Below are 23,757 nucleotides of genomic sequence, written 5' to 3'. Positions count from 1 at the left end.
TGCGGCCAACCACAAATCTTCTTCCCCCGCAATCAGAATGTCGTCCATTCTCATTTTCATCTCTCAATTGTTTATATCTTCTTTTTTTTTATTCATCCTCAAACCGTCTCAAGATCAGCTCTATTATAAACTTGCCTATAAGGCTTGTCATTTAGTTATACAAGCACGTTACTGTTACCTAATCTTCAGACCTCTCGTTGGCGCGGGTAAAGACAGTCTGAGCCGACTGGTTGTACACCATGCAGCTTATTCCGAAGGAGGTGGGTTACTCCCCCCCGCAACCCTGAAGAAACCATGTCCAAGCCTCTAATCACTCTTGTGGCAGATCGATAAACTGGTCATATCGCAGCTGGGACTCTTGGCCCAACGCAGGCTTGCCAGGGGTGTTCGTCTGAATCATGCCGAAGCTACGGTGTGTACAACGCGTTTCAGTAGTCTTTAGTCTTCCCAGTCTTACATTTCTGATAGGCTTTGATTTCGTCTAATTTGCAAGAAGTATGTTGAGACATCACCTCTACGAACTGCCAACTAATTGATCAGCTCATTCGTGATGGCAACCACACCGTCGCCGATCTCATGTCCATCGGTAAGACCATGCTAGGTCGCCGCCATGTCCTCCCTTCAGTCGTTTCCAGCCTCGTAGAATTACAGGTTGAAGGTACCTTTCCTACAGGCACCTACCTGGTAACAGTGCATCACCCCATCAGTACCGACGACGGGGATCTTGAAAAGGCTCTGTACGGAAGTTTCCTGCCTGTCCCACCCAAGGATGCATTTCCTGCAGCCAATCCAGCTGATTATGAACCTGGAAATCAGCCTGGGGTTGTTATCCCTGTTAAGAATTCGAGAATCACGCTTAGTGAAGGTCGGAAACGAATTAAGCTCAAAGTTATGAGCAAGGGTGATCGGCCGATTCAGGTATTTTGACTGGCTCTTCTTTATTCATAAGCTGATCGGATGGTGTAGGTCGGTTCGCATTATCATTTTATTGAAACCAATCCTCAACTTCATTTTGATCGTGAAAAGGCTTATGGCTATCGACTGGATATCGCTGCTGGTACATCCATCCGATTCGAGCCCGGCGACACCAAGACAGTCACTCTGGTCGAAATCGGCGGCAACAAAATCATCAGCGGCGGCAACTTCCTTGCATCTGGCAAGGTAGATCTAACCCGTACAGAAGAGATTCTAACTCGATTGCAGCAAGCTGGATTCGCTCATGAGCCAGAGCCAACGGCAGACGCAGGACTTATATCCCCTTTCTCAATGGAGCGGGAGGCATACATTCGCATGTTTGGTCCGACTACCGGCGACCTTGTACGGCTGGGTGCGACAAATCTGTGGGTAAAGTTGAGAAAGATCTTACTCATACGGAGATGATGTACATTTGGCGGCGGAAGTCGCTGCGTGAGGCATGGGCAGTCTTCTGGAAGTCTACGAAAAATGTGTGGATACAGTCGTCACCAATGCTTTGATCATTGATTGGACGGGTATTTACAAAGCAGATATCGGTATCAAGGATGGAATGATTGTTGGAATTGGCAAAGCCGGCAACCCTGATGTCATGGATGGTGTTCATCCGGATCTTGTTGTGGGATCGTCAACGGATGTTATTGCTGCTGAGGGCAAGATTGTGACTGCTGGCGGATTCGATACGCATATTCACTTTATTTGTCCTCAGCAGATTAATGAAGCTATCTCTGCGGGTATCACGACCATGTTGGGAGGCGGGACAGGACCTAGTACGGGAAGCAATGCCACCACTTGCACCCCAGGCTCAACACACATGCGCCAAATGATCCAAGCTTGCGACACTCTACCGGTGAATTTTGGAATTACTGGCAAAGGCAATGATAGTGGCAAGGAAAGTATACGTGAACAAGCTATTGCCGGAGCAGCAGGAATGAAACTACACGAAGACTGGGGCAGTACACCAGCTGCAATCGACACTTGTCTTGAAGTGTGCGACGAGTTTGATATTCAGTGTATGATTCATACCGATACCTTGAACGAGTCTGGTTTCGTTGAACAGACGATCCAATCATTCAAGAACCGCACTATCCACACATACCATACCGAAGGTGCTGGCGGTGGACATGCTCCTGACATCATTTCAGTGGTTGAGCATCCCAACGTGCTACCAAGTAGCACCAATCCTACGCGGCCATTCACTCTCAACACTCTAGATGAGCATCTGGATATGCTCATGGTCTGCCACCATCTCTCCAAAAACATCCCCGAAGACGTAGCCTTCGCTGAAAGCCGAATCCGTGGCGAGACCATTGCAGCAGAAGACGTACTCCATGACCTAGGCGCTATCAGCATGATGTCTTCTGATTCGCAAGCAATGGGTCGCTGCGGCGAAGTTATCCTACGTACCTGGAACACAGCGCACAAGAATAAGGAACAACGCGGCGTGTTACCAGAAGATGAAGGCACGGGAGCCGACAATTTCCGTGTGAAGCGATACATCAGTAAATATACCATCAACCCGGCCATTGCGCAGGGAATGGGCCATTTGATTGGAAGTGTCGAAGTTGGTAAATTGGCTGATTTGGTGTTGTGGACGACAGAAAATTTTGGCACGAAGCCTAAATTGGTTGTTAAAGGGGGCATGATAGCTGTTGCTCAGATGGTGTGTACCGTATCCTGATGTATGGCTTGTTTACTGATGTTCTTTCAGGGGGATCCGAATGCATCTATCCCTACCGTTGAACCGGTTATCATGAGACCACAATTCGGGGTAAGTCTATTACATTACCACATACGAGCAACTTCTAACAGAATAAAAGACATTCGTCCCCTCAACATCAATCATGTTCGTATCCCAAGCATCCATATCCCAAGGCGTGGTACAAACATACGGTCTCCGCAAACGCATCGAACCAGTCCGGAATTGCCGTAATGTCGGAAAGAAAGATATGAAATTCAACGATGTGATGCCGAAGATGAGAGTCGATCCGGAACGATATGTATGTCTCTACCCCTGTTTTAGTGTTGGTTGGTGATAATGAAGCTAATGTTAAACAGACTGTTGAAGCAGATGGACAGCTTTGTACGGCTGAACCGGCGACGTCGTTGCCTTTGACGCAGCAATATTTTGTGTATTAATTATCTTGGAGGGATATGTGCGTTCGAGTTGCTGGACTGGTATTCTCTTATCTTGTTTTATTTACGATGTTACCCAGATCTGATGCAATGGAAGTATGTTTCTCAAATAAGATGGAACTGGTAAGAAATCAAGATATATACATGAAGATTTCAATTGGACGTGAAAACAGTCTAATGCTCGCTATGTGATGATGATGATTAAGCACGATTAGTAACAGGTGTACCCAACAACACCATAGCTCTTCTCTGCATCATTTCCCTTCTCTCCGGGCCATAACTCTCCTCTGAGCCCCTCGCAATGCCTACAGGTGGCGGTCTTTGGACTTGCAAGTCCGTCTCAGATACTTCGCCACCACCGTCCGGCCGACTGCGTACACCCCTTCCATTCTCATAATCCCTATGCAACCAAGGCCAAAACCGATCCATAACTCCCCCAGATGAAGGTGAAGTGTCCACCGGACTCCCCACCGGATTCTCACCATGACTACGCCGCCGATATCGTCTCAACCTTCTAGCCCTCTCCTCCCTCCTCACCAACAATCCACTAACCTGCTCCTCAATAAATGATCCTGGTAACACATTATGTTTGCACAGGGGACATGTACTCCCGTCACGCATGAGGAATGTATCGATACATTCGGGGTGGAAGATGTGTGTACATGGTAATTCGCGGATGAGTGATGATCCAGGGACAAAGTCGTCTAGGCAGATAGCGCATGTGTTTTGGGAGAAGGTTAGGGTGTGGTGTCTGCGTTTCCGTTTGCCGAGGGTTGGTGCAGGAGGTGTTATTTCTTCGAGGATGGAGGTGAGGGTTTCGTCTTGAGTTTCTGTGATGATGGTCATTGTCGTGTTTTGTGATTCTTGGGTTTTGTTCTTTTCTTCTTCTGTTTTTTCTGGTGTGGTTTCGGGTTCGGATTCAATAACTGGATAGACATACACCGGCAACGATGAGAGTATATGTGGAGGAACGACAAGTCGAGTGATGCCCAGATATTCTAGATCAATTTCCCCCGAAACCAGACGTCGCTGTAGAGTCTCTCTTCTTTTCCTCCGCAAGTGGCGTAAAGCGATATATGCCAATATCATTACGAGGATAATCATCCCTAGAATCGCTAGGGCAAATACCCATATACCGGGAACAGTCGATGACTGTTCAGGTTCTTTGCACTTCGTCAGCTTGTCTCCTTCTTATAAACTTTGGCTACACACCCAAATCAATCAACGTATACAGCCTAGCACAATCCTCTATACTCTGCGCCTGCACTTCACTCTCATTCCTACCACCTACCCCATTATTCCGGCCAGAATACTGAGAAAGCTGATGCATCAAATTCGTCCCCGCTGGACCCGAAACCGCATAAACAGGGTAATTATACTCCTTTTTCCATTGCCCATTATCCCCCAAATCCCACATGGAATTATCTGCCGCCGGTGGTTTTACCGAGTCTCTGCTTTCGGGATGGTAGAATATTAGGGCTTCAACTTTCGCTTCTTGCGATGCTGTGAGGTATGCTTGTGCGCAGTCACGGGTTACCCAGGGCGCGAGTGCGATTGTTGTATTATTTGTGTTTTTGGTGAAGGGTAAATCGGTGAGGCGGGTTGCGTTTTGGGGGATGTAGGGTGCTGTGATGTTGGTGCATTCTGTATCTTTGGTGTCGAAGTCTGGGACGTATAAGAGTCCCTTGAAGGATTGTTGGGTTGGAGAGTTGGTGTTCGATAGGGTCCGAATCGTGCCATCTATTACGTAGTTGAATAGAATGTTTCCCTTGATATCGGTTAGGTTAAACCGTGCTGTGCTCTTCTGTTGGAGGACTCACGTTGCCATTGTGAAGTGAAGGAGCACAGTGCAGTGTCCCTGGTCCTGCGAAGAGTGTAACTGCTGTAGTACTCATTTTTTATACAGCGCATAAGGGCAATGATGCTATAGAAATGTATACTTGCTAGTATCAGTCAACATCATCGCATGGCAACTCATAAAACTTGATATTCTGAAGAGAAAAGAAATGATCGAAATGAGATTCTGGAGCAATCGATTGTTTTGAATAATGTAGATCTTAGGTATCTTAATCTTCTCGGAATTAGGGTTATGATCCCATTCCGGAAGTACCGAAAAGGGGAAAGGGAATGTACAAATTGGTAAACACATGTTTGCGGAATTGGGAATGCTTTCTTTAGAAGTATGTAATGTTTTCGTTCTGTTGATCGTGAAGATGATCTTGATTTTCCGGATGAAAACATGGTTTGTTCCCGGTTAATCCTTGAGCTGAGCTGGACCGACAGGTTGATGTTGGGATGACTGTGTATGCCAGAAGACGATCATACACCCATACCGTGGCAGTTCTGTTTTCTAGCCCTGAATGCGTAAACATGAAGAATTGACAAATTTGATAAGCTTCAAATACGTATGCAGCATGATGAAGCTGCGAATGTAAGTGCTCGTGTCGTGTGCATGCGTTGCTGCCTCGGTATTGACGGAACCCCTTGCTTGAGATCTAGATCGGAGGTTAGATAGTAGATTTCCAGGTGGTAGGAATTGCATTGCATAACTGCAGGAATTCCTCCGAGATTTGTCTCCTCTCGATAAGAACTGCGACATCATGTATACCCTGTCATAAGTATCATGCCGTATACGAAAGCGATTACTTGGACGTCCAACCCTTGGCGAGGAAGGTGACGATTAGTGTCTATAGTAAGTAAAATCGAATAGCGGAGTTGTAATCAAAGCTACCAAAATTTTTTGTGTATCATAAACTAGACAGTCTCGCCCAATTCAGAACAGAGGATCATGAACCCAGATGTCGAAGTTGTGGAAGAGAAGTCGATGTTGACGATGATAGAGCTACCGTCTCATCCAATCAAGACTTAGTATCAGTGACTAGCGTGGCTCTGTCTGTCGCGCCGATCCTCGAACGTTGATTGGCTCTCAAACGCCCGTCGCGCTGCTGGCTGTCATGTGATCGGGCGGGCGGCAACAATCATGGCTTACATAAGCCATATCTAGACGACCATCGAAGAAGGCGCAACTCATCAATTGTCTGCTGTCGATGTTGCGCCTTTCCTTGTCTTTTTACGTGTGACTGGAATCTCATCGCTTCATCACAGTTGCTTAGCCTGTACTAATATTGACTCTTGCTCCGCCTAGGTTGTTGTTCACTAAGGTGCATCCACTCCACCCCAGTCTGAGGATGTGCCCTGTCACCCACCTATCTTATTGACGGTCGTTCCCATCATACCCCGACGATTCGATCGTCGCCGACTTAGTTCAGAACCATGGCAAACAAGAGCAAAGGCAAAGGGCGCGATTCGCGTCAGTCGCGAAGCCGCAACACAACTCCAAGCTCTGGACTGAGCGCAAGCACCGCTACCGCCGCCTCGACTGTTTCTGGCTATCTCGATAACGAATTTTCAAAACTCTTCGCTGGTGTTACCGTTCAATACTCAGATATTCTTGAGCAGTCTGGTGGGGGTGGCAGTATCCCCGATATTAAGACTCTGGAACTCATAAGCGAGAATCTCAAAACACTCAGTCAGCTAGCTGATACGCGGGGTGATACGTGCAACGCAGGGATGCGCGAGCTATCACAGCGAAAGAAAGACGTGATCGAAGATCAACGCGAACAAGAAATAGAGCGAGATGCTGAGGACAGAGTGAAGATGAAACGTGAAGCAGATGACGATGAAGAACCGAGTAGAGCTTCCAAGGGAAATAAGTTGAAGAAGCGCAAGGAACGCCCTCCCAAGGAAGATCGTCCTCTTGCTGTTGGTGCTCACGAAGTTACCCGCCAGGATGGAGGAGAACTGGGTATGTCTATACTTGAGATTAATAGTATTTATTTTCCTTACTGACTAGTTGCAGGAGACCGTAAACGCAGTCGTGAAGCTACCTCTCCCTCGTCTAAAAAGTCTCGACATGCCGTTGCTACAGGTAGCACATCGTCGCTCTCGCCTCCCTCTTTAGCCTCACCTACTATCAAAGATGAGGAAGCCGCAGCTGGCTCTTTTGAAGAAGACAGCGATGATTCTCACCAACCCGAGCCTGCTCAGCTGGTCCCTCAGTTCCAAGTATTTGGACCAAATCCATTGAAATTCGACGATCCCACAATCTATCATATCCGTGAAGTGACTCCTGAAACTACTGATGAAATGAAGAGGGAGATTTACAGCGTCGCGCATTTCCCGCCAAGTGACCTATCTCATATGATGGCAGGCACTCCACCAGACAAAGATTTCAGTAATGCGAAGCCAACTAATCAAGTCAATGCAAACACTTTCCTGACCTGGGTCGACCCTTTTGTTCGTCCTCTGACAGAGGAAGACATTGCTTTTTTGAAAGAAAAGGCAAGTGTGACGGTCCCTATACCTTGTGTAATTATTTCTGACATCGTCTAGGGTGACCGCACAACCCCCTTTGTGATGCCACCTCGCGGCAAGAAGCATTATACCGAGATATGGGCAGAGGAGGACGGTGCAATGAACATTGACAACCCCAACGAGAAAGACAAACTTCCTTTGAACCAAGGCAGAGGTAACATCGACCAAATCACAGACGAAGTTGCAGAGACGGACAAGGTGTCGGTTGGACCGCTCGTCAGTCGTCTCTATTCTCTTCTACGTTATGAACACCGAGTGGACCCCGATGAGAACAACACGAATGGTACCACGAACGGAGATACCTCGATGAACGGGCTTCTAGGGGGCGACTCATTCATGGACTTGGATCATCCACTTGGCGAATCTGAGTCAAAGCCTCAACCCCAGCCAGCTGCAACTTCTTTCCCAGATGCATCTCCCAACGGATTCAAAGTCCCCGCAGCGAAATTGGAGCATGCACAGTTGGATGAAAGACTCAAAGCCGAGTTGCGTTACGTTGGCTTCTTAAGTGCTGATGATAACCCGGACTTTGACGCTCATTACGACGACGATATCGCGCAGCGACTACGTCTACTACAGGGCGAGCTCAAGAAACAAATGCTTATCAACGGAGCACGCAAGACTCGTCTGCTGGAAATCGCCAAGGAACGAATGGCCTATCAGGAATACAGCACTATTCACGACGACCTTGACTCTCAAGTGCAGCAAGCATACCTCAAACGCACACGCACACTGGGTAAAAGCAAGAAGGGATCGCAAGCCAAACACCGACCTGGCGGTGCAGGTGGTGGCAGCCACGTCGTCAGTGCCGCTGGAGTCGGAAGACCCGGTATCGGCGACATGGCTCGTACGCTTATGGATCGTCGCAAGCGTTGGCGTGATTGTATTGGGCCTGTGTTTAAGGATAGCAAGACTACTGTTCCGTCAAAGGAGGAGAGTATTTTTGATCCTGTTACGATGGCTGAGTATGAGAAGGCTGAATTGGAGGGTTGGGATGAGGAGCAGGAGTAATCTTTTACCTTTCCAACATAATTCAACGTCACGCTACGCTGATTTCTGAATTTTCTTTCGGGCTGACAGTTTGTGTACATACATTTTTATGACTTTGTTTTTTGACACTGGTTGGGAAGAGGGGTCCATGGCTATGTTAGGCGTTTGGTGGAATGATGAAATGCATATTCCCAATGTCAGCGGTGTATGCCCTACTACTCGGCGTTAGTTATCATGTTTATTCTGTTAGAGTCACGAGATAATCCGCAATGAAAAATTTGACATTAGGTTATAATCATCGATGAATAATGTGTACAACCCACGGAACCATTCTCAGTCTCGCCGTCAACTCGCGCTCACTAATCTCCAATTCCGTACAAATCTCATCAAAACAATGCTGACCATCCAAATATTTCTCCAACACTTTGAGATTTTGATGAAATCTTATCGCCTCCTGAGCTGTGCCGCCTTCTCTTTCTTTACTTTCTTCGCCGTCCATGATGTCCAAGTCCTCACTTGCTGTGGAGTGGTTTTCGCTGTTTTGTTGATCGTCGTGATGGTGGTGAAGTGGGTGGTTATTGTTATGGTCAAAGGATGATGTACCCGCCGAACCGAGTCGGATGTTGTTACTACTGTTGGTGTGGCTGTGACTATTGTGACTGCGGTTACTGTGGGTGTTATTGGTACTTTGATAAGAACCTGACATCGCGCCAGCTTGTTGCTGTTGTTGATCATCGATTCGACCATATCGAATTGAACTTTCTCTACTGACCAGTGCATCTTCCCCGGCAGTCGTGGCTCCACCAGCGGAGTTCATGGACGAGCCTAAGCCGCTACCTATACTAATCCCGCCTTTGACTGATGATGCTTTTGATAGGGATTTTATATCTGCATGTGACGAGGTATATACGAACCCTTCCGGTCGAGGTCCGTATGCATATTTGTGCACACGATACAAGAATCCCTTGATGATACCGAATGTGATGAATCGTCGGATATCGACGTTGCCGAGTTGTCGTGCATAGAGCGTGTACCACTGCTTGACGCTTTGTCCCTGTCGTAGGCTCGCGTAGAGTTCTACTATGCCCACTCCGTCGAGATGTTTCCGTTTCTTCCTTGGGCGTTGTCGGGTTTCAGATAGGAATGAAGAACCTCCTTTATTTCTATGAGTGTTGTAGTTGTTCGAATGCACATCGTCGTCATCAGTGTCACCAATTATTGGCCAGATATTATCGTCCATATCCTCGAGTCTATGGTGTGATCCTGATAAATCACCACGGTAGTCGGAAGAAGAAGGTGATACCGGTGCCATGCGCAGTGAAGATGTTGGCGCAAAGCGAGTGTTTACATATCGAGCACATTCCTGCTGCATGCCTTCGTCGCTAGCAATACTCGAGTGGAAAGAAGCTGTAGGCGCATATATAGCCGAAAAGGAGAATATGTCCAACAAAAAGACGCATCCATAATATATCAAGTGCCGAATCGCTTTATAGGCTAGGGATAATTCGACGTCGGCTAGGATAGAGATTATGCGCACGCTGTTGACGCCGTTGATATAGGGGACGATCTGATTTATCAGCCTTTTCCTCCGTGATAAGCTGATCCGGAATAAAGTCTACCTTTTGAAGAGTGAGATCCCAATTCTCATCCAGGAATGCTTCATATCGAACAGTAAACAGCGGTACATCCCACGCCTTCACATGCGGCGGCGCAGGATAAACAGGGAAAAGCTTGAAGTTCAGCGTATTCAACTTATCTGCAACCACCTCAGGTCAGCAAGACCACCAACCCCCATCCCAGGCAATCACTCACCTATAGGAATCATGCATTCACTATAACTATTCAAATCCTCCATCAACGTCTCACAAAGACTATAAACCTTCCCCTCCCCACTCTTGGAAAAATCCCGACTCAAAAAACAACTCTGCTCTTCCAAGCCATGCATCAAATCCGCAAGTTTCTGCACAATGCTCTTGTATTTACTAAAATCCTCTTCTTCGGCCAAGACAAAACAGAAATTGAAGATGAATTCGTTCCGGTCGTATTGTGCTGATTTCATGCATATGGGGTACCCCAGAATGCGGTAGCCGTTTGTGCAGACTTGTAAGAGGTTGCCGCATAGTTCTTGTCGTGGGATTACGAAGAAGGATATGTCGGAGAAGGTGAAGAAAGGTGCTTGTTGGGGTGAGGCTGTGGGCGAGGGGACGATGGCACCGTCGGGGACTTGGTGGACGACTTTGGGACCTTTCAGTATGTCAGTTCATGAAAATTCTTTTGAGTATTCTCTCTGTTGTATGCTTGCTGTTCACCTTCCTGGGTGTCGAATCTGCCATAGAATATTGCTTTTATCATGATGCAGCTGGCATTTCCTTGAAATACGTGAGTCAGCTTCGTATCCCCTTGCTAATTGGCATGTTTTGGCGGTGCATTGGAATTGATTGTGTTGATTGTATCGAATTGGTGGAGGTAGAGGTGAAGCTTCTGCGGGGAAGGTCGATCGATAAAGATAACGCTGGGTGGAGATCACTATTTATTTCCATCTACGCAACAACTACGTCCTGACTATTAAAAAAAAAAAAGTAATGCTATTTGGTTGTAGTAATTCTAGATTAAGAATATCATTGCTAATTAGGAGCTTTTGCTTTCCATGAATCTGAAGAACGGTCAACATGCCGGATATTGAGCGTAATAATGTGAAAAGAAATACAATGATTGGATTGTAAGCAACATAAAAAATTCAAGGGTATTTGTGTGAACAAAATGTCGATAGGAAAGGAGTCGACAGAAAATAAGGTAAATCAATGGTCTAAAAGCAAGAGTTGGAGTAAGGAAGTAAAAGAACGCCAAACCAGATATGAAGAGCGCGCCTTGCAACGCCAAAAACGCGCCTGATCGAACGAATAGCTGCTAAGTGAGTTAAGAACCGGTTACCATGACCTCCGAAATAGAAGAAGATGGTATTCGGATTGTTGTATTCATTGAGCAACCCCCGACGGATTAGTCGACGGACGACGATAACCCGCACCTGGATGGACTGATACCGGTTGTTGCGCGGCTATTGCCAGTTGATTCATTAGTGCAGGCATCGAAGCAGCAGGGCCATTTGATCTCGTCTCCAGTGGTTGACCAGTTCGTACTACATCCATCATATCGTAGCTGCCTCGTTCGCGCGCTTCTTTGAGCCATTGTTCCCAATCCTCGTCCAGGGGGATATTATGGCCTTGCTCGCGGGCAGCCGTTGCGTACATGAGACGCTGGTTGAGCTGTACTCCGTAGCTCTCCATTTCTTCATCGCTGTAATCCCCGTCCTCTTCGTGCTTCTGGTGCGTTGTCACTGGTGGCAGGAGGTCCTGAACGCACTCATCCGGTGTAACAGGGCCGTCTGCGGGGGTCGATGGTTCCGTCTCTGTGTGGAAGCGTGCGGACGGTGTAGGTGCGGGGGTGGCAGGACGAACGCTATCGGCAGTTGTGTCACGGACCTTGATGCCTTCTTCCTTTTCGTACCTCTGGCGGGCCGACAATGTCCCTTCCCACCGGCAGAGCGACGCAATCTCCGCCTTCGTCAAACCCAGCTCGTCAAAGACCCTGAACAGTCGGCGGTGCCATGGAAAACGGCTCAATCTCATACGATGGGGGCCATACGAATAGTCGAGCCCGGGGTATTGCGCTTCAATGGAATCGAGCAGTCCGTAGAAGGCTTGTGTTTCAATTCTCACTTCTGGAACTAGATTCCGCGCAATATGCACAGAGAATGACGTCGGGTCGGTAGGTTTCGGTCTAGGAAACGTGGCATTGTAGACAGCTTCTGCGATGGATGGCTTGTGCATCTTGAACGAATGTTGTGGAGGGTGTAGTAGTTCGGCGGTCGTGCTATGCAGAGTCAGATTAAGCTTATTTAGGCAACACTCTGTCATAGACCGGGTTGTAGGCTGCTGAGGAAGGGGAATATGCGAGCGAAGGGGGTTTGAAACATACTCAGCTAGGTAGCAACTGTAGAACAGCTGCCAACGGCCTTGACCAAGGCGTGTTCTAGAGTGGAACAAATAAATACAGATCAATCAATCAGCCAGTCAATCGCCGCCACCGGGGGTTATCTTCCCGCAGCTCCGCTGTTTTAGTCTTCTGGGCCTCAGCTGTACTAGCAATTGCATGCATCAAATTTGTCCAATTTATCGCTAGCAGGCATGTGCGTCAGGAGAATTTGATTTGAAGGCAAATCCAGGTGGGTTCTAGGTGCCAGGCCTCGGATTGTCAGGAAAGCGCCGATGAGTCAGGAAGAGATGAGCGCAAACCGTGACTCCAGTACAGGCGATAAAGAGTGGATATCAAATCAAATGATCGATTTAAACTGATCAGTTCTGAGGCAGAATGGTCAAACAGAGTGAAGTAAGTCAAGCGCGTCTCGCTTCAGGAACTGCCGACATTCTTTCTTTCTTCTCTCTTCTTTCCTTCGTTTAATTCACTTTCCAGGCCTTGCCTCCTTGCGCATGGATTGTTGATGTAAGAAAGCAAGCAGAAAATTTTGGAAAGGGAAGAAAAGAAAAGATAAACATTTAGCCAGCAGAGAAATGGGCGCTTTAAAGGGCGCGACACGACAACGGGCAGGCATGATGGACAACTCGCAAGTGACCAGCGCATTCATCGCAACTGCAGCTCTGACAGGTCGGACACTAGTATTTGCCCACAAATTAGTTTACAAAGTACAGAGTAATAGACGTCTAGCCAAGTCTGCTGTTGGAGACACTTTGAAGGCCCCCGCGGGCATTCATTGGCGCTACGTATTCGCTGTTGGCATGACTCCACGCTTTCCTACATATATACATGTGTATATATGTATGTATTTTTCTTTTCCCTTAACGATGCGCCAGCGAATCAATCGCTTTGATGTGGGATTCTCGCCATGGGTCTAGGTCGCATGCACATTCGACACGTCTTATTGTCCTTTTTCTTTTTTCTTTTTTCTTTAATCTTTATGCTTTGCCTAAGGCTTAGAGAGGCGATCTAGCGAGATCTTCTTTGTCAGGTTTAATTCTTTGGCTCGCTCAGCTTTACAACTTTACGTACTTGAAATGGCACGTGAGAATACAAGTGGACTCATCATAAGGCCAAACAGATTGCCTAGAAACCCTATGGACTACGTAGTTGGTGCATCTTGACCTTGGGGTCTTAGACACTTACTAAGAAGACGAGACAATTCCATGTGACATACACACCACTCCTCACCGGAAAATGCCATGAAATTACAACAATTTGAAATTATATGGCTGCCTATTCTAATATGCCTAATCTAACAATATATTGCATCACGATTCTAGAAAATATATACATATTACAATGTTGGCCAGTTCCGATCAAGGGGCCGAATTAGGGTTAGCGCCAGGTTGTTTAAGCGACTCAAACTTCTTCTTTCCCATCGTCCACTTTGCCATCCTTCTCGCCCCCTTCCCTACCCTCCTCCGTCGCAGACTCATCATCAGGCGTATGCGTCTCCTTGACGCTTCGCCACTCCATGCCCAGTCCGCCAAGGAGCGCAAGGCAGGCCACGACAACCGCGACTTGGAAGCATACACGCAGTGAGGCATTGTACGCCTCCAATGCCGCCTCATGGTACTCCGAGGGAATCATCGCGAGAATACCGGTCACACCGGCATTCTCAATCTGCTGCGGCGTTATATCCGCGATGCCCGCGAGGCGATTAGCTAGTTGGCCGTCGAGTACGTTCTGATCGATCGAGACGAGAATAGCGCCGAATAGTGTCTGGCCAAAAAGCATAAGCGAAGCACCGATCGAAACCTCATTGCGAGGCAATACTGTCTGCGCAGCCATATTAGGAGTCTGGAAACAAGCCCCGAGACCGAACCCGTACAGGAGCTGGTAACCGACCCATTTGCCAGCCGATGTTTTGACGCCAAGGGTGGTGAGCAACCCTGAACCGACCGCCGCCAAGCAGATGCCGAGGATCAAAAATGGTGTATAGTAGCCAATACAGCTTATGAGGACACCGGTGAGCACGGTTGCAACGACGAGAGCCAGTATGAAGGGTAGGATATGGATGCCGCTTTCGACGGCCGAGTCGCCCTTGATCGCCTGGAACCAAACGGGGAGATAGTATGCTGGTAATCTGGCGTCAATATGCATTTTATTACCAGAGCCACCAGGAACATGGAAATGTAGATGGAGGTCATCAACAGTGCAAACTTCAACCCCGAATGGTAGACAAAGTCATCGTTGGCTTTTCTCTCGGGTGCCAGCATCTTTTTATATATTGCGGTCGAAGTACCGGGTCGAGTGGTGGAAAGGATTATACGCAGTGTTCTGAGACAAAGGATATGAAGCCCGGTGCCGGTAAGTTGCTATCGAAGCAGATACTCTAGGTAAGTGGTTATTTTCACATTTTTCACACAATCAGGGGATACCTGCCACGAGCTGCATTTTATAGACGTTCTCTCATCACGGAGGGTGGTTGTATAGTGGTCAATTGACCAATCAACTGCCTCAGATGTTCTCTCACGTGACCACCGTCCGATCGTCCGCAATCTACTAACCCTAACCCTGTGGACATGTAATGACACAAGCAGCAAACCCTAGACAAGGCCAAGGATCTATTTAGTCTTCTGTAAGAAGAATAAGGCGTCTAATTCCTGTCTAATTATTAGAAAGATTGAGACAGTATGATCAGTTCAGTCCTCTGGAGCCGTAATCTGGAGTGGATACTGGACTGTTCCGTACACATACTTCTGTCAGTTTTACTGATATAAAAAGTGCAAAAACAAATCAATGTCGTACTAATATTTGAACATGCATTTCTATCTGCTTCATAGTTTTCTTGTACCGTATAAACGAGTATATATATACACTGAACGCGTGTCACGTGTTCCTACTACTTATCAAGCGTCAATCAGCCTCACCAGGAACTTTCAAGTTCTATGAAGCGTGGATTACTTTCGGAATCGCAAAGATGTACCCGAGTAATTCAATAATATCAAAGACCTAAAAATCTGACCGTCCTGTTACACCTATGCATCTCATGGTCTCATATATAACGAGATCCACCCTTAACCTTCTAATATCACAATGGCGGAGTCATCCCGAAGACGAGACAAACCCATATTAAGCTGCAACTACTGCAGGGGACGCAAGTAAGTCTACCTATTTTCCATCAACGGCAGTTCATTGAGAAGATACCCAGAATCCGTTGCGATAGACAATCGCCATGTAACGCATGCATACGCCGCGGCAACTCTGAAGCATGCACCTACAGCGTTACAGAGCAACAACGCAAAACCGCAGTTGATTACAGACCTCGCTTCAGAGGGCAAAATGCTAGACAAAGAATTGCTCGTCTGGAGAGTTTGGTTGCTGAGATGAGAGATTTGGAGCAATAATCTCGTCCATTGCTGGACTCAGCAGATGGGAAAGTCGGCGAAGATGATAGCGTACGGCTTGATCGTTCAGATGGTCGTGTGGCAGAAAGTATGGGGAAATTGAGCCTTACAGATCACGATGCGGTTTATATTGGTAGTTCGCACTGGGTCACGATTTTGGAGGAAGTAAGTCTGAAACTCAACACGGACAGTTTCTCAATATCTAAATGGTGGGATGCGTAGATTCGAAGCATCAAAGACGATTTATCGGATGAGCAGTCAATTGGCCCTATAAGTCGGGAATCGACACCATTTGATGCGGGTTTTACGCGTGGTGCGCCACCGTCCAGGATTTCGCTGCTTGCGAGTACTACGTCTTTTTCGAGGGAGCAGATATTGGCAAGGATGCCTCCGCGGAAGGCTGTTGATAGGCTTGTCGGCCAATATTTTAATACTGTGGATTTGTCTCCGGGTAGGTTTTGGGATTTATAGTGGTCTATGGCGTTGGCTGATATTTTGGGTAGTTGTTCTGCACAGGGATACCTTTCTTGCAGAGGTAAGGAGCTCCTTGTTTGGCATCATTATACTTATTCGTCCTTTATAGTATGCGAACTTTTGGAGAGATCCTTCGATAGTACCGATTATGTGGATAGGACTGTTGTTCAGTGTAATGAGCATGTCTGCATATCTCCAACAACAAGATAATGAAGCGCTTGGAGCTACATCCGTCGAGTCAAACGATATGCTCGAGACCTACCGAGCTCTCACCATCTACTGTCTTGTTGCAGGCGATTATCTTCGACCGAGCAGGTACACCATCGAAACATTAACCTTACACTTTGCCCTTGAACAGAACGTTAGTGTCGATACATACGTCGGCAACTGGATCCTGATGGGTGTCGTGATACGTATCGCTTTTCGAACGGGACTACATCGTGACCCATCTCACTGGCCCAATATCCGGCCGTTACAGGCAGAATTACGGCGACGAACTTGGATGGCCTTGTACCAGATGGATTTCTTCACAAGCATACAACTGGGTTTGCCTCGTATCATCAAAGATACTCAGTGTGATACACGTCCGCCCTTGTCTTTGATGGATAGTGATATCGGACTCGAGTCTGTTGATTACCCGCCCGAACGGCCTTCGACAGAGCGTACTCCGCTGTCGCATCTTATACATAGGCATGCTATCATCAAGGTGACCGCGGAGATATACGAGGCAACCGAAACAGCATCGCCGTCATCTGCCACTAGATCCATACTCAGTGCGAAGATCGAGAAAGCTGTTGATTCTATACCTACATGGCTGCGACATAAACCGCTAGAGTCATCAATTGCAGAAAATCCCATCACTCTGCTGAGCCGAATTAATCTGGACATACTCATACACAAGGCCGTCTATCTCCTCCATCGATGGAGTTTCATAAAAGGCTCCACTGGCGAAGAAAGCACAAAATCAAACGAGCTATGCATCAACGCCGGCTTAGCAATTCTGGATCACCAGCGAAGAATCAATGAGGAATTACAGCCGGGAGGGCTCATGTTTGCGATTCGGTGGAGGGTTGCGCATGTACTGAATCATGAGGTTTTGCAAGCTACGATGATACTGTGCTTTGCTTTGAGTAGATTTAATGAGAGTATCACGACGAATCCTTACGCTGTGTATCGGCGGAACGATATCCTAGACGCCCTGAAAGTTTCGAAAGGGATATGGAAGGAGATTGCTGATCGATCTGTGGAAGCACAACGAGCAGCGACAACTATCAGCAGTGTACTGAATAACGAGCCGGAGAGTTCGAAATTTCCAGGTTTGGTACCTTCAGATGGTAGGACTGGGCTATTACTGCTTGGGTCGGTCGGCGTGTATACTAATATTCATCATTTCATAGGATTATTCGAGCAGATACCAGCAATTTCTGGACAGGATTATATGAGCGGGTTCGAATTTGGGAACGATATGGCTTTGGATCCGTCGTTTCTGCAGATATATGACGATGTGACATTTGCAGGGATGTTGGACGAGTTCGTCACTGAGCAATCGTAAATAATGAGCAAGAGTAGATATACGGTCTGATCGCAAAGTGAGGTGGGAGGTCATACATACATCTCTTGGCATCCCAAACAGGCAGGTGCCGTAGTACTTCATTCCGCTGCTCTTCTTTCCTTCTCTTTTCCCTCGTTCTCTATCATCTCATCTCGCACCTCAAGATGTCTTCCATCAGACGATCTATTCAGAAATAAAGCATGTCAACCTTCAACGGGATCATCGCAGGTAAGATAAAAGAATACTGCCGGAAAACTCATACATATTTCATGCTCACCATTTTCTCCAGAATTCCCGTCCATCAGGAGTATGTCTCTCAACCCCCATAGCCAGGCAGGTTAGAGCACTAAACCGATTGATTGCCAATAGTTGACTACTTTCGCAAAGTACCAGATAAGCCAGCGCCATTGGTCTGCTTTCTCAGTCATGTGCATAGCGATCACTTGCAGGGACTGGAATCGTTGCGGTCACCGTTCATCTATTGCTCGGCTGTGTCTAGAGAAGTGAATCGCGCTCTATCCATCTTGGAAATTGTATGACTGATGGAGTTATTGCAGTTGCTCCTACGATTAGAGAAATATCCCCATCGCATGAACTTTTCCAAGGGCATACTCGAAGCTAGAAAGCAGCATTATGGACATCTGGCAAAGATCCTGGTATGTCAGAATCCTTTGCAAATATTTGGTTTCCTTCAGCTAACTAGGATTCAAGAGACCGATACCCCTCAATACACCCACGGAGATTGAACTCACCCCGTTACAGCGTATTCGCGTGACTCTCCTGGATGCTAATCACTGCGCAGGCGCAGTGATGTTCTTGATTGAGGGTCAGGGAAAGGCTATACTTTATACTGGAGATATTCGAGGTATTTTCATACACATTCTTGTTGCATGTCTAGATTGCTGCAGTGGAATAAATGCTGACTTAAATCAAGCGGAGTCCTGGTGGGTTAATTCATTGACTCGACATCCTGCTCTCGTGCCTTATGCGTGTGGTCTGAAGACTCTTGACAATATTTACCTCGATACAACATTTGCCGTCAAGTCAAATATATACAGATACTTCCCATCGAAAGCAGAAGGTGTCAAAGAGCTTCTAGAGCAGGTGCAGAGATATCCTAAAGATACTATCTTCTATCTTCGAGCGTGGACCTTTGGCTATGAAGAAGTTTGGCAAGCTTTGTCTGCTTTCCTGGATTCCAAGGTGAGATGCGTCTTTATTGATTTAGGGATATGAGCTGATGATGTATAGGTCCATGTCGATCGATATCAATACAGTCTATATAAGTCTCTCGCATCCCGTGGCAATGGCACCCCAGGCTTCGACACAACCACTTTTCTCTGCGGATTTCAATTGGGAAACGAGTTTGTCCCTGGCTGCTTGACGTCCGATGACTCTGTGCGAATCCACAGCTGCGAGCCTGGGGTTTTCTGTAAAACAATGAAATCGAAGAAATCGGTCTACATCACGCCCATTGTCACCCGTGACAACAGAACCGGGATAGAAGTGCCAGAAATTGGTGCTGGAGGAGGAAAAAGAGACTTGTATCAGATTCATGAACTTGAGCTGCCTGATGAACTCACACTTCGGAAACTTGAAAGCCTACTGTCTGAGCACATCAAAGATGAGTCGGCATTGTCGCAAACAAAAGAGCTGTTGAGGCTGGCTTTCATGTCGAAGCATAGAGCACTTTCGCTGGACGAGTTTGGACTTGCTGATGACGCTGATATTTCACTCAAAGATCTAGCCTCTATGCTCAGCACTACAAGGGGTACGGGCAAATCTAGATCGTTTGAGGAAAAGTATCCAGACATAACCACCATTGTATGTTATACCATGAAGAGTTTTGGGTTTGCGTATGCTAACGAGAATAGACATTTCCATATTCTCGTCACTCTTCTTATGCGGAACTCTGTGAGCTTGTACAAGCTTTCAAGCCCAAGGATGTGTTTCCTTGTACGGTTGACGGAAAGAATTGGAATGAATCAGTTTCCATAGAAGGATTATTTGGGCATTTGTGCTCGCGGAAGAAATTCGTCCACGACCGACATATGCGCGGGGCCCGAGGAGAAGATATACTAGCGCATGAAAGTAAAAGAGCTCGTTATACAATAATGCGTGAGGCCAGGCTCCAGTTGCAGGCAATGGGAGACAAAGTTCAATTTGACATTGGCCCTATGCCACGAGATGCCAACGAGGTCCTAGGAGAAGAATCTCAAAGTTCTTATCAAACGACGACCCATTCCAGTAGCGAAAAGTTTACTCGTGAGGATGATGAAGTCACCGTTGGCTCCATTATTCACACAAATGATGAATCACAAACCGACTCCGAACTTACGACAACAGAGGCCAAAAGAGAGAGCCAGCAAACCATATCCGATCTATTGGGCGATTCTCAAGAAGCAGGCAGTGAAGCATATCAGAACCGTGTTCGTGCATACCGAGCAGCTCTGAAAGGGACGTGGAATGAGCTTTCTCTTGTATCAGCGGGCGAAAATCATGCGGAAGAGGAGGTTGAGCTATAGCATTTGTTCATGATCAGTCATCTACCATTATCATTATACCAGATATCCATATACCTATATTCGAGCCCAACGCCTCCACATACTCCCGAATCAATTGCAGTCACTGGATCACGATGCAAACTTATCATGTTTCCCCTTAACCCTAACATCCAACACCTCCTCATAGTAATTCCCTTCCTTCCTCGCCTTTTTCAACCTCTTGACTTCATGATCCTCCAACCTTCTTCCCACTGTAGCTTCCAACTCCTTTCGAGAAATCTTTTCCTTCGCCTTACTCTCCCTTGAAGCCTTGAGTTTCGGTTTAAAACGAGCCTGCATTCGGATCCGAAGCGAAGATGAAAACGTAATTGTACTTGCGTCGCCGCGGATATCAATCTGTCTATTCTTTTGATCGCCATCGTTATCATTATTTTTCTTGGCGGTGGTCGAAGGTTTCTCGGAAATGGTTATGAATGTATCCGATTCCCCCTCTCCGCCTCGCGTCTGCAATGCCATCATTCCAGGCGTATCTGGCGCCTGCATAGCGACAAACATTTCAAAAGGCGATATTGCCGTTGCCGTTGCGCTCAGAATACCGTATTTATCACAGCTCAGATATCTATTCACCCATCAGCCACACCATACCCCCATACGCAACCAAGAGAGGCGGGAGGTGGAAAGACAAACCGCCCGTGATGACCCTTGAAACTAACACCCTCCGTCCCAGCAACCCTCGTCGCAACCCATACCTGTCGCACATCATGCGGCTCTGCGGTCCGCGGATCATTATCAATTGTGTTCTCCAACTCGCTCGCAAACACGGCCCCGTTCGCGTCGCAGGCAATACATGTCGGGATCGGGGTGGATGGGAGGACGATTATTACAGGACCGTTTATGTCAGTTGGTACATCGGCTGAGACCCAGGTTTGGTCTTCTTGTGTTGTTGATGACTGTTCGTCTGGTTGTTGTTGTTGGGTGACTAGGTCCGTGGAGGTGGTTGGTGGTCTGGAATCGTCGTCGCGGTGTTTTCGCTTTTTGGTCTTTTTGTCGCCTTTGAAGGAGAGTGGTTTTACCATTTTGTTTTGTGATTCGTGACCTTCAGCTCTGGTGAAGGTATCGTTGTTGGAGTCGAAGGAATCTTTTAAGTGGGTCAGTATTCGTGATGTCACTAAGTCGAGCTACTGCGAGGTGACTAAGCTCACTAAGCAGCAATAATGCGATCATCGTGACCAACTCGTCCAAGGTCCTCACGCCATATAAAACGATTCACCCCGGGTTTTACTTTTATTCCTCTTACGACTTGCAATTCAATTATCATTTTCATTTATCATTATCGCTAACGTATCCAAGAATTTCAAAAATTTGACAGATGTCTAACCCAAAGGATACCTGACAGATCTAATCAAAAGTGATAGCAGCCTTGATGGCGCTCTTGTTACGCATAGCCTCCAAGCACTCGGCCCACTGCTCGAGCTTGAAGGTCTTGTTGACAATACCGTCGACCTTGACCTTGCCGCGGTCAAGGTAGTCAATAGCAGCAGGGAACTTGTAGGTTTCTGAGAAGGAACCTAGGATAGTGATCTCATCGCCGACTATACAACGTTAGCAACATGCCACCTTTTACAGAGAGAGGGAACTTACAGATCTTGCTAGGGGGCCAGCTGACGCGATCCTTGTTAGCATACACGCCGTACACGACGAGCTTACCACCACGACGGACGTAGTTGATGGAGTCTTCAAGGATCTTGACGCTTCCGGTGGCCTCAACGACAATGTCGAATCCGTATGGGTTCTCGCTCTTCAGCTTCTCAAACTGAACCTCGGGGTTGGAGCGCGAGAGAGCAATGTATTCGTCACCAGCACCAAGCTTCTTGGCCAACTCCAACTTCAAACCCTCAGGGGCAGCGACAACAACGTGGCAACCACCGTTCTGGCGCAGCATCTGAGAGAGGACAAGACCAGTGGGACCGGCACCGAACATAAGGACAGACGAGCCCATCTTAGGGGCAATCTTGTCCAGTCCGTGTGCGGCGCATGAAGCGGGCTCAAGGAGGGTGGCATCGACATCGCTAAGGTTCTTGATCTTGAAGACACGACCGGCTGAACACCAATTAGGAACAGATCAACACCAAGGACGATTCAATGGTATGCTTACCAGGATATGCGCAGTATTCGGCGAAACCGCCGTTCATGGTAACACCATGAGCTTCGAAATGCTCGCAGAGCAGCTCCTCACCACGGCGGCAGTAGAAACATTCACCGCAAAGCTCAGAGTTGTCAGCAACGACACGTTCTCCGATCTCGAAACCCTTGACCTTGGGTCCAACGGCAGCGACGACACCAACGGTCTCATGACCTACGAATATGATTAATAGCCGTCACCGGGGAAGCGTTTGTATTGGAAACAAAGCATACCAGGAACGAGAGGGAACTAGACACGAGGCTATCAGCATATTGGCTCCGACGCAATGAAGAGTTGGGAAATACCTTTGCAAGGAATTCACCCTCGTGAATGTGCAAATCAGTTCCGCAAACACCACAAGCCTTGACTTTGATCTATCCACAGAGTAGCACAGTTAGTGGTTGTCGCTTCAATCGGTGCAACGGCAATGGCTACGGATAACTCCGATAGCAAGATCAGAAACTCCGAGGACGCATACCAGGACATCGTTATCGCGAAGTGTGGGCACAGGAATTTCAACGATCTTGAACTCCTTTGGCTTGGAGTATCTGCAAGTGAAAAAACCGGTGTTCAGCAACTGGAGGGGCGACAATTGCTCGCTGAGAAGTTTACTTACTGGAGAGCCTTCATAGTCTTGGGAACGGACGCCATTTTTGCGGTGTGTGACAGACAATTTTCTTCTGTTTAAGATATTCTTTGTGTATGGGTTGGAAGATGAGAAAACGAAAACTCTTGAGGAAGATGCGAGAGAAGAGAAAAAAAAACCTCTTTCTAATGCAACAGTCTCAGTTAGCAACGAACACGCCCAACCCGGTGATGTCAGTTTGTTTGGCAAGCAGGATAAAAGCATCCCCGCTTTGGTTATCAAGTGGGGGAAAAGAGGGTCTGGGCGGATATCATGCAGCAACTCAATTGTTTCGATGCGATTCGACTGACCTGGGACTGTTGAGGAGGATATCGATATTTTTGGCTGGATGGGAAGATGGAGAGAAGGAGGAGAGGAGGAGGAGGAGGAGGAGAAGAAGAAGAAGTATTTAAATGTTCTGTTGAGTGTTTTGGCTGGGAGAAAAGTACGGAATTTCATACAAAAGTTACCGTTTTACAGACGCCCATACGTCACTTGCTCGGGCCACTCATTGATACGGGGTTGAAATACGCTTACCGTACTCCGTACATACACATTACAAA

The 23,757-nt window shown here is 47.3% G+C and overlaps 11 protein-coding genes across 12 annotated transcripts, besides 1 other annotated feature; 5 read left to right on the top strand and 6 right to left on the bottom strand.

The window, feature by feature from the left end:
* Nucleotides 1-94: 94 nt before the first annotated feature.
* On the top strand, nucleotides 95-1,380 carry TSTA_018660 (uncharacterized protein; the record flags this gene model as incomplete). Its single annotated transcript, XM_002483988.1, has 5 exons — nucleotides 95-260; nucleotides 326-412; nucleotides 469-495; nucleotides 541-918; nucleotides 967-1,380. Exons 1-5 carry the CDS (start codon nucleotides 240-242, stop codon nucleotides 1,378-1,380), a joined length of 927 nt encoding a protein of 308 aa, XP_002484033.1. The 5' UTR covers nucleotides 95-239.
* Nucleotides 1,381-1,414: 34 nt separating this feature from the next.
* On the top strand, nucleotides 1,415-3,215 carry TSTA_018650 (urease Ure; the record flags this gene model as incomplete). The annotated part of the gene is made up of 4 exons (XM_002483987.1): nucleotides 1,415-2,635; nucleotides 2,684-2,743; nucleotides 2,793-2,972; nucleotides 3,031-3,215. 4 exons carry the CDS (start codon nucleotides 1,415-1,417, stop codon nucleotides 3,109-3,111), a joined length of 1,542 nt encoding a protein of 513 aa, XP_002484032.1. The 3' UTR covers nucleotides 3,112-3,215.
* A 94-nt stretch (nucleotides 3,216-3,309) lies between these two features.
* TSTA_018640 (RING finger domain protein, putative) lies at nucleotides 3,310-5,003 on the bottom strand (the record flags this gene model as incomplete). Its single annotated transcript, XM_002483986.1, has 3 exons — nucleotides 3,310-4,271; nucleotides 4,321-4,876; nucleotides 4,929-5,003. The coding sequence occupies 3 exons, from the start codon at nucleotides 5,001-5,003 to the stop codon at nucleotides 3,310-3,312; spliced, it is 1,593 nt and encodes a 530-aa protein (XP_002484031.1).
* Nucleotides 5,004-6,381: 1,378 nt separating this feature from the next.
* On the top strand, nucleotides 6,382-8,493 carry TSTA_018630 (transcriptional regulator Ngg1, putative; the record flags this gene model as incomplete). The annotated part of the gene is made up of 3 exons (XM_002483985.1): nucleotides 6,382-6,913; nucleotides 6,968-7,455; nucleotides 7,501-8,493. 3 exons carry the CDS (start codon nucleotides 6,382-6,384, stop codon nucleotides 8,491-8,493), a joined length of 2,013 nt encoding a protein of 670 aa, XP_002484030.1.
* A 274-nt stretch (nucleotides 8,494-8,767) lies between these two features.
* TSTA_018620 (nitrogen permease regulator Npr2, putative) lies at nucleotides 8,768-10,836 on the bottom strand (the record flags this gene model as incomplete). The annotated part of the gene is made up of 4 exons (XM_002483984.1): nucleotides 10,782-10,836; nucleotides 10,285-10,716; nucleotides 10,092-10,228; nucleotides 8,768-10,039 (listed from the first exon to the last, which is right to left on the bottom strand). The coding sequence occupies exons 1-4, from the start codon at nucleotides 10,822-10,824 to the stop codon at nucleotides 8,768-8,770; spliced, it is 1,884 nt and encodes a 627-aa protein (XP_002484029.1). The 5' UTR covers nucleotides 10,825-10,836.
* Nucleotides 10,837-11,039: 203 nt separating this feature from the next.
* Nucleotides 11,040-12,299, bottom strand: TSTA_018610 (uncharacterized protein; the record flags this gene model as incomplete). The annotated part of the gene is made up of 2 exons (XM_002483983.1): nucleotides 11,040-12,057; nucleotides 12,115-12,299. 2 exons carry the CDS (start codon nucleotides 12,297-12,299, stop codon nucleotides 11,448-11,450), a joined length of 795 nt encoding a protein of 264 aa, XP_002484028.1. The 3' UTR covers nucleotides 11,040-11,447.
* A 1,567-nt stretch (nucleotides 12,300-13,866) lies between these two features.
* On the bottom strand, nucleotides 13,867-14,726 carry TSTA_018600 (uncharacterized protein; the record flags this gene model as incomplete). The annotated part of the gene is made up of 2 exons (XM_002483982.1): nucleotides 13,867-14,593; nucleotides 14,662-14,726. 2 exons carry the CDS (start codon nucleotides 14,724-14,726, stop codon nucleotides 13,867-13,869), a joined length of 792 nt encoding a protein of 263 aa, XP_002484027.1.
* A 1,221-nt stretch (nucleotides 14,727-15,947) lies between these two features.
* TSTA_018590 (uncharacterized protein) lies at nucleotides 15,948-17,883 on the top strand (the record flags this gene model as incomplete). The annotated part of the gene is made up of 5 exons (XM_002483981.1): nucleotides 15,948-16,022; nucleotides 16,080-16,308; nucleotides 16,361-16,392; nucleotides 16,441-17,665; nucleotides 17,729-17,883. 5 exons carry the CDS (start codon nucleotides 15,948-15,950, stop codon nucleotides 17,881-17,883), a joined length of 1,716 nt encoding a protein of 571 aa, XP_002484026.1.
* Nucleotides 17,884-18,192: 309 nt separating this feature from the next.
* Nucleotides 18,193-20,968, top strand: TSTA_018580 (DNA repair protein, putative; the record flags this gene model as incomplete). The annotated part of the gene is made up of 7 exons (XM_002483980.1): nucleotides 18,193-18,220; nucleotides 18,253-18,386; nucleotides 18,441-18,539; nucleotides 18,595-18,748; nucleotides 18,818-19,086; nucleotides 19,135-19,707; nucleotides 19,758-20,968. 7 exons carry the CDS (start codon nucleotides 18,193-18,195, stop codon nucleotides 20,406-20,408), a joined length of 1,908 nt encoding a protein of 635 aa, XP_002484025.1. The 3' UTR covers nucleotides 20,409-20,968.
* On the bottom strand, nucleotides 19,631-21,473 carry TSTA_018570. Of its 2 annotated transcripts, XM_002483978.1 has the most exons (3): nucleotides 21,075-21,473; nucleotides 20,463-21,006; nucleotides 19,631-20,402 (listed from the first exon to the last, which is right to left on the bottom strand). In XM_002483978.1, exons 1-2 carry the CDS (start codon nucleotides 21,461-21,463, stop codon nucleotides 20,517-20,519), a joined length of 879 nt encoding a protein of 292 aa, XP_002484023.1. In that variant the 5' UTR covers nucleotides 21,464-21,473; the 3' UTR covers nucleotides 19,631-20,402; nucleotides 20,463-20,516. The 2 variants fall into 2 exon arrangements, with proteins under 2 accessions (XP_002484023.1, XP_002484024.1); XM_002483979.1 differs by having other exon boundaries at nucleotides 19,631-21,006.
* Nucleotides 21,474-21,684: 211 nt separating this feature from the next.
* On the bottom strand, nucleotides 21,685-23,491 carry TSTA_018560 (alcohol dehydrogenase, zinc-containing, putative). Its single transcript, XM_002483977.1, has 7 exons — nucleotides 23,186-23,491; nucleotides 23,048-23,117; nucleotides 22,875-22,943; nucleotides 22,803-22,818; nucleotides 22,543-22,743; nucleotides 22,029-22,487; nucleotides 21,685-21,979 (listed from the first exon to the last, which is right to left on the bottom strand). Exons 1-7 carry the CDS (start codon nucleotides 23,218-23,220, stop codon nucleotides 21,786-21,788), a joined length of 1,044 nt encoding a protein of 347 aa, XP_002484022.1. The 5' UTR covers nucleotides 23,221-23,491; the 3' UTR covers nucleotides 21,685-21,785.
* A 65-nt stretch (nucleotides 23,492-23,556) lies between these two features.
* Nucleotides 23,557-23,600: a sequence feature (CT-rich).
* Between the last annotated feature and the right edge of the window lie 157 nt (nucleotides 23,601-23,757).

This window comes from Talaromyces stipitatus, genomic scaffold (genome assembly GCF_000003125.1).
Source record: "Talaromyces stipitatus ATCC 10500 scf_1105507295549 genomic scaffold, whole genome shotgun sequence".
NCBI lineage: Eukaryota > Fungi > Ascomycota > Eurotiomycetes > Eurotiales > Trichocomaceae > Talaromyces > Talaromyces stipitatus.
The sequence above is the reverse complement of the archived record's forward strand: the minus strand, read 5'-3'. Positions and strand labels throughout refer to the sequence as shown.